This window comes from Metopolophium dirhodum, chromosome 7, assembly GCF_019925205.1.
Source record: "Metopolophium dirhodum isolate CAU chromosome 7, ASM1992520v1, whole genome shotgun sequence".
Lineage (NCBI taxonomy): Eukaryota > Metazoa > Arthropoda > Insecta > Hemiptera > Aphididae > Metopolophium > Metopolophium dirhodum.
The window spans coordinates 18,489,471-18,502,564 of NC_083566.1; the positions used below are offsets into that span (position 1 = coordinate 18,489,471).

Genomic DNA, 13,094 nt, shown 5'->3' on the forward strand with positions numbered 1-13,094 from the left:
AAACTTTTTTTGAAAAAGTGTAAGGGCCAACTTCACGGACGTCAGTATACACGCTGCAGTTGTAGCAGTTCGTTGTTACTTGTTCATATATTGGCTTAGAAGAAATCTCCCTCGTGATTTAAAAATTACAACGAACCTTTAATTAATTTCTAAACTTGAAGTATATGGTGGAAAGTTCACAAATTGAATAACTTTTTCGTTCTACCCTTCCCGAGTTCAAGTAGGTGGGTACTTTCAGCAGACAAAACCGAAATTCGCTTTATTGCGACCGGCCTGTGATAAGTTGTGCTGGCGTTGTTTTTTGTTTTCTGGTTAAAATATATTATGTAATAGACAACAACATTTTAACTCACGAGGTCTACGTAAGACTCGTCATTTGCACCGTTATCGCAATTTCTTGAATTCACACATCACTGTTAAAGTAGGTAACTATATGTATATAGTATTTAAACTAATGCAATAATTTATTGTTATTAAAAAAGTCATAAATATTTTACACGTTCCGCGATTTAATCAGACGATTCGTTTTTGGATTAATGAAAAACTGTTTATCTCGGCCACACAATATCATATCACGTGTACTTCGATTTTTTTGTCAATCATTTTCCCTTGACCGCAGTTATTTACTGTAGTGCATATAAATGTTATAGATTATGTTATAGAATATATGTAAATTTTTACATTTGTTTTTTTATGAATTTGACACTTATCTTTAATATTATAATTTCGTACAAAACGTAAAAGTAGGTTTTTTAATAACTTTGTCAATCATATTCACATTATTCGACATTTACTCTATTTACCAAAATTATCTTGAACAAATATCTAGTGTACACATTAATTACTGAATGAATGACGTAGTAGTTGCCCGTACCACAATAATTTAAGTTTCTTTAAAAATGTACCAAAACGTTTTGAAATTATTCAATTTTAATTTTATTTGGCTTATAATATAATATTTAATATCAAAGTACGTACCAACCATGTACAAAAAATCAACACAATCCACATACTTACATATCGGTCCAAAACTTAACAATATATATTACCATTAAAAATTAAATGTAAGTACTCTATCAAGATTTTTAAAAAAATACACTTTGGCTACTATATTAGAACATAATATAAACATATAACAAATGCATAAGATTATTCTATTACTTATTGTATTAATTAGATGATGATCATAATAATTATTGAGAATTTTAGTTTAATAGCTTTATATTTAACAACATGATTTTATGCGTAATATTACATTATATTAAAGTATTGAAAAAAATTAATATTTATTCATATTGATATTCATATTTTATAGTTGTTTTATTGAATTAACTGGTTTAATGAATATTTATTTAAAATTGTGGAGTCATGGAACCCCACACAAACATGTTCAGTGGGACCTACTATTTTCTTTAAGAATAAATTAAATACAAGTTAAATAAAAATGTAATAGTATTTATTATTTAAAATAAAATTTTCTCAATACACTCACACACAATACATTTATTTACTTGTAAATGTACAAATATACTACAATGAGATTTTCTTGGTAAAAAATTTTTCAAAACTAAAATAAAAGTTAAAAAATATATTTTGTATTATTTTAAATAATATGTATATTTTACACAATTCAACTTATATTTGACTAACTATATTTAAAAATACACAGCTTAATATTTATAAATGAATTTCAAAAATACATTTTGAGCATCAAGACTAATCAAAGTGTGACTGCTTTTGTAAATCAATAGTGGGACAGAAAACAATGATGGCCATCTATATCCACCCAAGTTTGTTTGGAAATTATAGTTTGTAGCTTTTTAACATCAATTATGAATATCACACTACTCCTTTAATAATAAATTTATTCAAATTCTGATTTTTGGAATTTTAAATATACTTAAAGCTTTTAAAATTCTTGAATAAGTTTTTACTGCTTAAAGAGTGTCCTGCAGTCTGTTTTTCAATTGAAAATCCTTCTTTTTTACTTAAAATTATTTAGTAGGAATAATTTTTGAAAAATTTGATGTTCTTAATTTAAAAATTTGAATGAGTTGAACTTATATTATATTGTTATTAAAATGTTTATGCTAAAGATAATAGTTCTAAAAAATTGTTTTACAAAAATATAAAATATTTATAAGATTGGATTTAATGTTTATTGTACTTGGTCCATGTCTAAAAGTAGTTAATGTTGAATAACCATGGCCCCAATACCTCATAAACCCATTACCTAATTATGTACCTATTATCCTAGCATACAAAGTTAAATATCTCAAAAACTACTCATTCAAATGAAGTATATCAAAATGTTTAGAAAAATGTTTTGCAAAATTATTTACATTAGAAAAGGGAAGTTATAATTTGAAAAACAGAAATTTTTATACCTCCACATCAGACCACACTTCTTCAAAAATACAAAAAGTCTCAATAATTTTAAAATATGGGCCCTGACAACATTTAAAAATTCTAAATTCTAAAAATCAGATTTTGAAAAAGTGCATTATTGAAGTAAAAAAGGTGGTACACATGCTTGGCGAATCATCCTGTATATTATTCTAAGCCCGAAACTCGTTGGCGGCGTGACCGCGTCAATCTTAGTTGTCTACAAACTTTGGTTTACAATCGCCATTAGGCATTACAGTGTATCCCGCCGGACACTGATTCTTAATAGGAGAGTCCTGTAATTGTGGAGGATTTATGAGATTTTTAATATCCAAATATACATCTCCGTCCGTCCGGTTTTCGTTTGCCTTTCCTACATTGGCGATCATCACCGCCTGTGTCCCGGCCATTCCCTTGATAGACGTCGTCGAGGTGGTGTTGTTGACCGGACCGGATACCTTTATAGTTGTCGTCGCGGCTGTGTTTATGGTCGTAGACATAACCGTAGTAGTACTCGCCGCAGACGAAACCAAAGTGGGCTTTGAGGTGGTGATGGTCGTGGACTTTTCTAGGGTCTCAATATGAGATACGGGAAAATTTGTTTTATTAGACGACATTCTCGTACTTGGTTTGACCAGACTCGACTGATTATTTGCTCCAGGATTCTGCGGTACATTTTTCGCGTTCGCCAAAGTAACGACAAAAACGACGAGGACGGCGACCATAATTACGTGATGAAACTGAGTTTTCATCGTGTAACTAAAGTATTTATTACACACGATAATGAACAGTCTAGTAACGGACGGGACTTTTATATTTAATAAAATAGGTATTATTCAGAAAACTGTAATGTGCCTCTTAAATAATTGTATACTATCCAAAGACACGCAATGAACGTGCACGTTACAGGTGCACATCACATACTGGCTTCGAAATATGACTTGTTAAACTTACCAGCTTGGTATGAAATCTACTAATTTTAACCTTGCATTAAAAATGGACAACGCCCCACTGTTAAACGTGTATTTCCATAAGGAAGTATCTAAATGTTTTCGCAGTCTGTTAAATGTATAATTGAAATATACCTTGGTACCTATTTAAAAATATCTACCACAAAATACCATTCGATTCGCATTTTATTATAATATTATGTTGATTTATTTATTGATACACATTCATACAGACAAAATATGTATTAATTTATATTGATATTTTACAGTTATGTGAGAAAAATGTTTTGTAGCTTATGTATATCGATAGTAAAGTGGAAAATAATGATCGATTCACCCAAGTTTATTTGGAAATCAAAATTTGAAGCTTTTCAACATTTAGTATGAACATGGTGTTCACTATATTATTAAGTACCTACAACAACAACAACGATTATTTTTACATCGATATCTTTGACGAGTCATTACGCATGCGAAACGTATTTACTGAATAAATTAGGGAAGATAAAATGTTAATATATTATGATGTTGGTTGTAAATAAAACACAAGAGAACATATTTAAATAATAATAATTAGATATATTTTTACCACAAATAACGAAACACCTGTATTTTGCATTTATCGATATCAATAACTAATCTGCCCAACCTTGTGTCTCCTCCCACTCCCCCCTGTCATTAAACTTAAGGCTATAATATGCACACGTTCTAAATATATTCGAAACATCATTGAACTTAATAATAATTTTATATTCGCTCCACATTCATAAAATCACAACAATGAATATATTTTTCAAAAGTTTTAATTAATGTATCAAAAAAATGTTTTTCAGACATGTCAATTGACGGATTTTGATTACAAATACTGGAAATTAACTAAAAAAGGAAAATAATATAACCTAAAATGCAAAATAAAAGTTTCATAAATGGATTCGTATTTATGCATAATTTAAATTATGTACTTACAAAGCTACGTTTCACAATCATCAAAAAAATGCACTTTCCTACAAATTCACAGCCCCACTTAACACATAACACATTTATTTAATCGTAAATGTAGAAAATATATACTGCAATGAAAAATATGACACATAACATATTAAATACAATTAATAAGTAATAATTTTACAATATAATTAAATAGGTATACAACAATAATTAAATAAAGGTACTCAAAGCCCAGTTTTTCAAATTCTTGAATTTGTTTATACTACTTAAATAGTGTCCTGCGGTGGTACAAATTTCTGTTATTCAATTGAAAACCCTCCTTTTAAACTTTAAATTATTTGGTGGAACTTGCATACAATAATTGTCCTAAAAAATGGTTAATTTAAAATGTATTTAATATTAGATCTAATGTTTATTATACTTGAACCATGAATACAAATTATTTGTAGGTAACAATAGTTACAACGACAACAACAACGATTATTCCGACACCAATATCTTTGACGAGTCATTGCACATGTGATACTTACATAGTTACTGAATAAATTAGGTAAGATAAATTGTTAAATGTTAATATATGATTTATGGTGTGAACTGTAAATTGAATACGGGAGAACATATTAAAATATTTTATATAAATAATATGACAATTTTACCACAAGTAACGAAACACCTGTAATTTGCATGTATCGAGATCAATAACCAATCTGCCCAACTCCCACTCCCCTGTATGTTTACCTAAGGCTATAAACAGGTTTTTAAATATATTAAAAAAATTACTGAACTTTATTATAATTTTCTATTCGCTCCATGTTCATAAGATCATAACAATGAATACATTTTTCAGAAGTCTTAAATAACGTATACCGGTATAACTATTATGCTTATAGCAGACATTATATTTGTTCATGTACACTTATTTCATCCTTTCAAATATAATGTAACAAAAAAATATTCTTATAACATATTAAATACAATAAATAAATAATAATTTAACTATATAATCAGCGTTATTTACCAACCATGCTCATCCCAATTTTTCCCTTTAATAATGAATTTATTCAAATTTTGATTTTTGAAATTTTTGAATAAGCTAAAAGCCGTTTAATTCTTGAATTTGTTTGTATTACTTAAAGAGTATCCTGTGATGACACATCAAACTTCTGTTTTTCAATTGAAAATCCTCTTTTTAATTTAAATTATTTGGTAGAAATTACTTTTGAAAAATTTGATGTTCCAAATTTAAAATTTGAACAAGTTTAAATTATATAATATAGTTATACTATACTATACTTAACTATACTAGTTAAACTCGTTGGCGGCGTGACCGCGTCAATATTAGTTGTCCACAAACTTTGGTCTACAATTTCCGTTAGGCGTTAAACTGTATCCCTTCGGACACTGACCAACGTCAGGTTTGCGTAATGGATGAATGATGACATTTTTATCGACCAACAATCCATTTTCGTCCGTCTGGGTTTCGGTTGCCGTTCCTACGTTGGTGATTGTCACCGCCTGTGTCGCTGTCCCCTCAATAGACGACGTCGCTGTGGCGTTGTTGGCCGTTCCGTTGATGGGCGTCGTCGCTTTGGTATTGTTAACAGTTTCCTTGATAGTTGTCGTCCCTGTGGTGTCTATAAATGTCGATGTAACCAATGTGGTATCTGTTGTGGTCACGGTCGTGGACATTTCTGAAGCCTCAATGTGAGAAACGGGAAGATTAGACGACATTCTCGCACTGGGTTTGGCTGGAGTCGACTGATTATTTTCAACTGGATTCTGACGGATATTTTTCGCGTTCACCGAAGTAAGTACAAAAACGACGAAAAAGGCTGCCGAAATCACGCGATTACACCGAATTTTCATCGTGTAACTAAAGTATTTATTACACACGATAGTGAATAGTCTAATAACGGATGGGAATTTTATATTTAATATAGATATTAAATGGAAAACTTTAATGTGTCTGTTAAATTATAGTATACTACAAGAAGACACCAATGAACGCTGCAGGTCCACACCACATACTGGATTCGAAATATGACTTGTTAAACCTACCAGCTTGGTATGCGGTCTACTAATTTTAACCTTGCATTAAAACGTTCGTCCTCCCACTGTTAAACGTGTATTCCAGAGAGGAAGTATTTGACCATTTTTGCAAACCATTAAAATATGTACACATAATTGAAATATACCTATATTTAAAAATATCCAAGACAAAATAACACACGATTTGCATTTTATTATAATATTATGTTTATTGATGCACGTTCATACAGATAAAATATGTATTTATTTATATTGATATTTTATAGGAATGTGAGAAAAATGTTTTGTAGTTATTTTTAATTGTATTAACTGTTCAGTGCATATATATTTAAAATTGTAAACGAATAGGACCCAACTCTAACATGTCTAGTGAGACCCATTATTTTTTTGATGAATAAATCAAATAAAAATATAATATTTATTGTTTAAAATAAATTTTTTTTTTTTAATGATCGTAAAGTCTGTTTTTGTTTTTGTAGGGTAGAAAATTGTAGGTTTAGAAAACACGTGTGTTTTCGGTTTGGCAGATTTTTTATTGGGCACCCGTAGGTATCTACCATGTCTGGGTGGGAGATGGCGGCACTTCTCTCCGGACACCATGACTTGCCCGAAGAAAAATGCCACCCGCAGCCAAGGTTATGAACTGGCAACTCCATCCCACCAAAAAAAAATTAAAATTGTCTTAACACATAACACATTTATTTAATTGCAAATGTAGAAAATATATACTGCAATGAAAAATATGACATATAAATATATAACATATTAAATACATATAAAAAGTAATCATTTTAAAATATAATGAAATAGGTATACAAAAATAATCATATTTAATCACACCCAGTTTTTCAAATTATTGAATTTGTTTGTACCTATTACTTAAAGAATTTCGTGTATTGACACAAACTTCTGTTTTTTTAATAAATTGAGAACTCCTCTTTTCACTTAGTTTCTATAATTTGAAACTTGAACGAGTTGAACTTATTTAATATAATTATTAAAATGTATATACTAAAGATAATAGTCCTAAAAAAACTGTTTACAAAAATATAAAATGTATATTATATTGGATCCAATGTTTATTATACTTGGAAAATTGTTAACAAATAATTAATCTTGATAGCTGATTAATAGGTATTAATCACTAAAATGTTAATTTACCATAGCCCAATATCTTTCAACCCTTTATCATATGGACATAATATTATTATCCTTAGTACCTACACAAAGTTAAATATATCGAAAACTACTCGTTCAAATTTGAATTAATATATCAAAATGTTTGGAAAAATTATTCACTAATTTATTTACGTTAGAAAAGGGAGGTTCTAGTTTGTACCTCCAAATGAAAATTCTTAAGTGATACAAAAAATCACAAGAATTTGAAAATATGGGCTTTGAGTACATTAAAAAATTCTAAAAATCAGATTTTGAAAAACTGCAATATTGAAGTAAAAAATGTGGTGCACTTGCTTTGCGAACCATCCCGTATATTATTATAAGTCCGGAATTCGTTGGCATTGAGACTGCGTCAATCTTATTCGTCTTGAAATATTGGTTTACAATCTCCAGTAGACGTTATAATGTATCCCTCCCTACATTGTCTGCTTACAGGTTTGATGAGTAATTTTCGATTTTTATGGTTTTGTTTTTTGATTGAAATTCGATTTTCGTCCATCTGGTTTGAGGTTACCTTTTCTACGTTGGAGATTTTCACCGCCTGTGCGGCGGCCGTACCCTCAATAGACGTCTTTGCGGTGGCGTTGTTGGCCGTTCCCTTGACAAGCAATGTCTCCTTGTTATTGTTGGCCGGAGCGAATAACTTGATATTTGTCGTCGCGATGGTGTTTACGGATGTAGACCTTACCGTACTGGTACTCTTCGTAGACGTGACCAAAATGATCTTTGCATTGATGGCGGACGAGGACTTATGGTCTGGGGCCACGATATGAGATACAGGAAAATGTGTCTTATTCGACGACCTTCTCACACTGTGTTTGGCTGGAATCGACTGATTCCTTGCCATCGGATTCTGTGGGGAATTTTTAGCGTTTGCCGAAGTGACAACGAAAACGATAGCAACGATGACCGAAATCACGTGATTAAACCGTATTTTCATCGTGTAACTAAAGTATTTATTACACTCGATAGTGAACAGTCTAGTAACGAACGGGACTTTTATATTTATTATACGTACTAAATGGAAAACTTTAATCTGTCTGTTAAATTATCGGAAGACGCGCAATGTACATGCAATGTACACGCAATGTACCCTACAAGTGCTTCGAAATATGACTAGTTAAAGTCACCAGCTTGGTATGAGGTATACTCATTTTAACCTTGAATTAAAAATGTAGGGAAAAAGTGTACAAATAAGCAGCCATAGCGGATAAAGTGATAATGTCTTATTATTGTGTCTTAAAGAAATAAACAGCTGGTAATATGACGTGGATTTATTCATTGTTATTATAATATAAATTATCAACTGATAAACCACTAGTGGTAAAAACAGTTGCCATTTTCGTTGCTATGGTGACAATTCATCTATTGGTCTCAATTGCTTATGTTACTATGAATTATGAAAAAAGGTTTTATTTACGATTTATTTATTTATTTTTAAAAGCTTATGAAGTTATTCATATTTTATAAAATTGTTTTGTTACTAAGGAAGTTTTAAGTCTAGATAATTTAAAAAAAATTAATAAGAAACTTAAAGATTGAAGTGAAATTATTTATTTATCTAAGAAAAGTTGTGTTAAGAATGAATAAATTATATAATATGATAATACTGTTAAGAAATAATGAATGATAATAATAGAAGTATTAAACCGGCGGTCAAAGTGGACATTGTATTTTAGATTAATTTTATTTATGATATACATATTATTATATATTGTATAGTATAAGAATGAAATATACACATACTCGTAATAAATTAAATATTTTTTGTGTAACAACAAGTCATCTCCATTTATATGATATCTCTGTATTTAACATACGGACTTTACTGGTTCTTGCACAAAACGAAGTAGTTTTTTAGATTCTGAGCGGAGCGAGGAATGTAATGGTTTTACAATGATGTTTATTTCTTTTTCTTTTTTATTCTGTAAACACTTTTTCTCCCTCTAAACTTGCTCAAAAGTATCAAGTTCAGCATCTTTTCTGAAAGGTAATGTTCTTGAGCTGGTACTTTTTCGATTTTTGAAACGCTACTCGAAATAAAAGCGGTTAAAGGAGAAAAAACGTACGATTTCATGATTTTATAATATTAAATAATTACGGACGACGTTTTCTACCAGAAATATTGCTTCAAATGAAATATGATAAGAGATATTTTTTTGTTGTATTTTGGATTTTGTTCCTTACGGTTTAAAGTTCAGAAAATTTTAGCCATTTTTAAACTATTTATAGACATTTTAATTTTGGTAGTTTTTTTGTTGTAATTAGGTTAAAAACATTTGTAAAAACTTGAAATTTGGGTTGTTTACTTATATTAGCCTTACCTAGACACGGTACAATTTTCAAAACATTTGAGCGACTTTTGAGCTTTTTCTTTTCTTTTATATTTTTATGATATTTCCTAATTATAATTATATAAATTACCTATTTATATAAATCGTTCTTAATCTGTTCTTAAAACGCTTTGTATATCACCATAGAAATTAATAAAATTAAATAAAAAGGATTCCCTCGTCCGCTCAGAATCGTTTTTTATCGAATGCAATCATTGCATTCTAATCGAGTACAGTAAAATTACTCTATCCTGTCCGTGACCCGAAGGGACATCCACCACCGAAATGCGCTGACCTACTTTTTTTTATATATAATAATAACTTTTTATTTATTTGCTTAAAATAGTTTCTGATAACAAACTATGATTTCTGACAGGTTTAAGTACACAATATTGAAGGTTTCATGCTAATATAAATAAAATCCTGAAATGTGGCACTATATATATAATATTATATATATAACATATGTTGAACCTAAGGTGGCGATTTGCATTAAAACGTACTTCGCCCTACTGTTTAACGTGTATTCCAAAGAGGAAGTATCTGACTATTTTCGCAATCCATTAAATGAACGTATCATTGAAATTTACATATATTTAAAAATATCTAAGAAGAAATAACACACGATTTGCATTTTATTATAATATTATGTTCATTGATGCACGTTCATGCAAAAACATATATATGTATTTATTTATGTTGATATTTTATAGTAATGTGAGAAAAATGTTTTGTAGTTATTTTTAATTGTATTAACTGTTCAATACATATATATTTAAAATTGTGAACTCATAGGACCTCACTCGAACATGTCCAATGGGACCCATTATCTTTTTGAAGAATAAATTAAATAAAAATATAATATTTATTATTTAAAATGAAATTGCCTTAACACACATAATACATTTATTTAATTGTAAATGTAGAAATATACTGAAGTTAAAAATATGACATAGGTATAACATTTTAAATACATATAATAAGTAATCACTTTACATTTTAATCAAATAGGTATACAATAATAATAAAATATACTCAAAGTCCAGTTTTTCCAATTATTGAATTTGTTTATATTACTTAAAGAGTGTCGTGTGGTGACACAAACTTCTGTTTTTTATTGAAAACTCCTCTTTTCACTTTGTTCCTATAATTAACTTGAACGAGTTGAACTTATTTAATATAATTATTAAAATGTATTGATAATAGTCCTAAATCACCATAGCATTTTATCTTCTAACCCATTACCTTATAGACATAATATTATTATCCTTAGTACCTACCCAAAGTTAAATATAACAAAAACTACTCGATTAATACATCCAAATGTCTAGTAAAATGATGATCTAAATTATTCACGTTAGAAAAACGATGTTCTAGTTTGTATATCCACATAAAACTTCTTAAGTATTACAAAAATGCACAAGAATTTGAAAATATGGGCAAAAAAAGGTGGTGCACATGCACATACTTGGCGAATCACTGTGTATATTATTCTAAGCCCTGCACTCGTTGGCAATGAGACTGCGTCAATCTTATTCTTCTCGAAATATTGGTTTACAATCTCCGCTAGACGTTTTAATAAATCCCTCCCTACATTTTCTGCTTCCAGGTTTGATGATCGCCTTTTGATGATTTGTGTTGGTATATCTTTTGATAAAAATTTGATTTTCGTCCGTCTGGTTTTCGGTTACCTTTTCTACGTTGGAGATTATCACCATCTGTGCGGCGGCCGTACCTTTAATAAAAGTCGTCGTGATCGCGTTGTCGGCCATACTTGCTCTGAGTTTGACCGGACTCGACCGATTATTTTTAACCGGATTCTGCGGGTCATTTTTCGCGTTCGCCGTAGTAACGATGAAAGCGAAGGCAACGATGGCCGAAACCACGTAATTAAACCGAATTTTCATCGAGTAACTAAAGTATTTATTACACACGATAATGAATAGTCTAATAATGACGGGACTTTTATATTTAATATAGGTACTAAATGGAAAACTTTAATCCCTCCGTTAAATTAACGGAAGACGCGCAATGAACGTGCACCTTACAAGAGCTTCGAAATATGACTAGTTAAAGCTACCAGCTTGATATTTGGTCTAATAATTTTAACCTTACAAAATGTAGGCGAAAAGTGTACAAGGTAGCCATAGTGGATAAAGTGGTAATGTCTTATTATTCAGTCATAAAGAAATAAACAGCTGGTTATATTATGATGTGGATTGATTCATTGTTATCATATTTATCAACTGATAAACTATTATTATGATAAAAACATTTGCGGTTTTCGTTTAAAACTAATACTTTATTTTTTGATTATGTTGATGTAAGAACGTAAGATACTTGTACTGAATAAATAATAATATTTTATAAATATTAAACATAAAAATTAATATACCAAAATTTTTTTTTTTGAAATTAATATAAGCATTGAGTATATATATTGTAAAATTGAATACATATGTACTCAATGTTATACGTTTATATTTACTATAAAATTGATTTAATTTTAATTGGTATATTAAACAGTATGAAGAGGAAAAAGTGGTTATTATGATGAAAATTCATCTATTGGTCTCAATTGCGTACGTTACTATGAATTATGAAAGAAGGTTTTTTTACAATTTATTTATTTATTTTTAAAAGCTTATGAAGTTATTCATATTTTATAAAATTGTTTTGTTACTAAGGAAGTTTTAAGTCTGATTAATTTAAAAAATATTTATAAGAAACTTAAAGATTGAAATTAAATTATTTATTTATCTAAGAAAAGTTGTGGTAAGAATATATAAGTTATATATTATGATAATAATATTACACTGTATATGTTTCATTGTATTATAATTTATTTTTCTTTGTTTGTCTAAAAATTTAATATTTTTACACTATAAATAGTACGAATAATCACTTAACATGCATTTTAGACTCAGAACACTAGGCCCTTTACACATAGGCTGTGAGGCCTAAGTGTTTGGTCCTATTAATTAAGTAGCCACAATGGTATAATATAGGTACACAAATTATCAAATTTCCGTTACGATTATTATATTTAAATGTTAAAATAAAAATATAAGATATAATATTATGTTCTTATCTGAAATATTATCTTTTAGAAACATCGACACTCGTTATTGAAGTCAACATTGTCATTTCGAACAGGCAGCTAATTGATTTCTATGTTGTTATGTCAACTGGCTTCTTAATGTGAAATCTATGACTGCAAATTATAAGCCCTAAAAACACCAAGAATTTC

General features: G+C 29.2%; 4 protein-coding genes across 4 annotated transcripts; all 4 read right to left on the minus strand.

Moving 5' to 3' along the window:
- Nucleotides 1-1,439: 1,439 nt before the first annotated feature.
- LOC132948224 (uncharacterized) lies at nucleotides 1,440-3,747 on the minus strand. The gene has a single exon (XM_061018608.1). The coding sequence runs from the start codon at nucleotides 3,135-3,137 to the stop codon at nucleotides 2,598-2,600; it is 540 nt and encodes a 179-aa protein (XP_060874591.1). The 5' UTR covers nucleotides 3,138-3,747; the 3' UTR covers nucleotides 1,440-2,597.
- A 1,408-nt stretch (nucleotides 3,748-5,155) lies between these two features.
- On the minus strand, nucleotides 5,156-6,314 carry LOC132948225 (uncharacterized). The gene has a single exon (XM_061018609.1). The coding sequence runs from the start codon at nucleotides 6,147-6,149 to the stop codon at nucleotides 5,622-5,624; it is 528 nt and encodes a 175-aa protein (XP_060874592.1). The 5' UTR covers nucleotides 6,150-6,314; the 3' UTR covers nucleotides 5,156-5,621.
- A 184-nt stretch (nucleotides 6,315-6,498) lies between these two features.
- Nucleotides 6,499-10,197, minus strand: LOC132948223 (uncharacterized). Its single transcript, XM_061018607.1, has one exon. It carries the CDS (start codon nucleotides 8,449-8,451, stop codon nucleotides 7,870-7,872), a length of 582 nt encoding a protein of 193 aa, XP_060874590.1. The 5' UTR covers nucleotides 8,452-10,197; the 3' UTR covers nucleotides 6,499-7,869.
- A 493-nt stretch (nucleotides 10,198-10,690) lies between these two features.
- Nucleotides 10,691-11,931, minus strand: LOC132948227 (uncharacterized). The gene has a single exon (XM_061018610.1). The coding sequence runs from the start codon at nucleotides 11,749-11,751 to the stop codon at nucleotides 11,377-11,379; it is 375 nt and encodes a 124-aa protein (XP_060874593.1). The 5' UTR covers nucleotides 11,752-11,931; the 3' UTR covers nucleotides 10,691-11,376.
- Nucleotides 11,932-13,094: the final 1,163 nt, after the last annotated feature.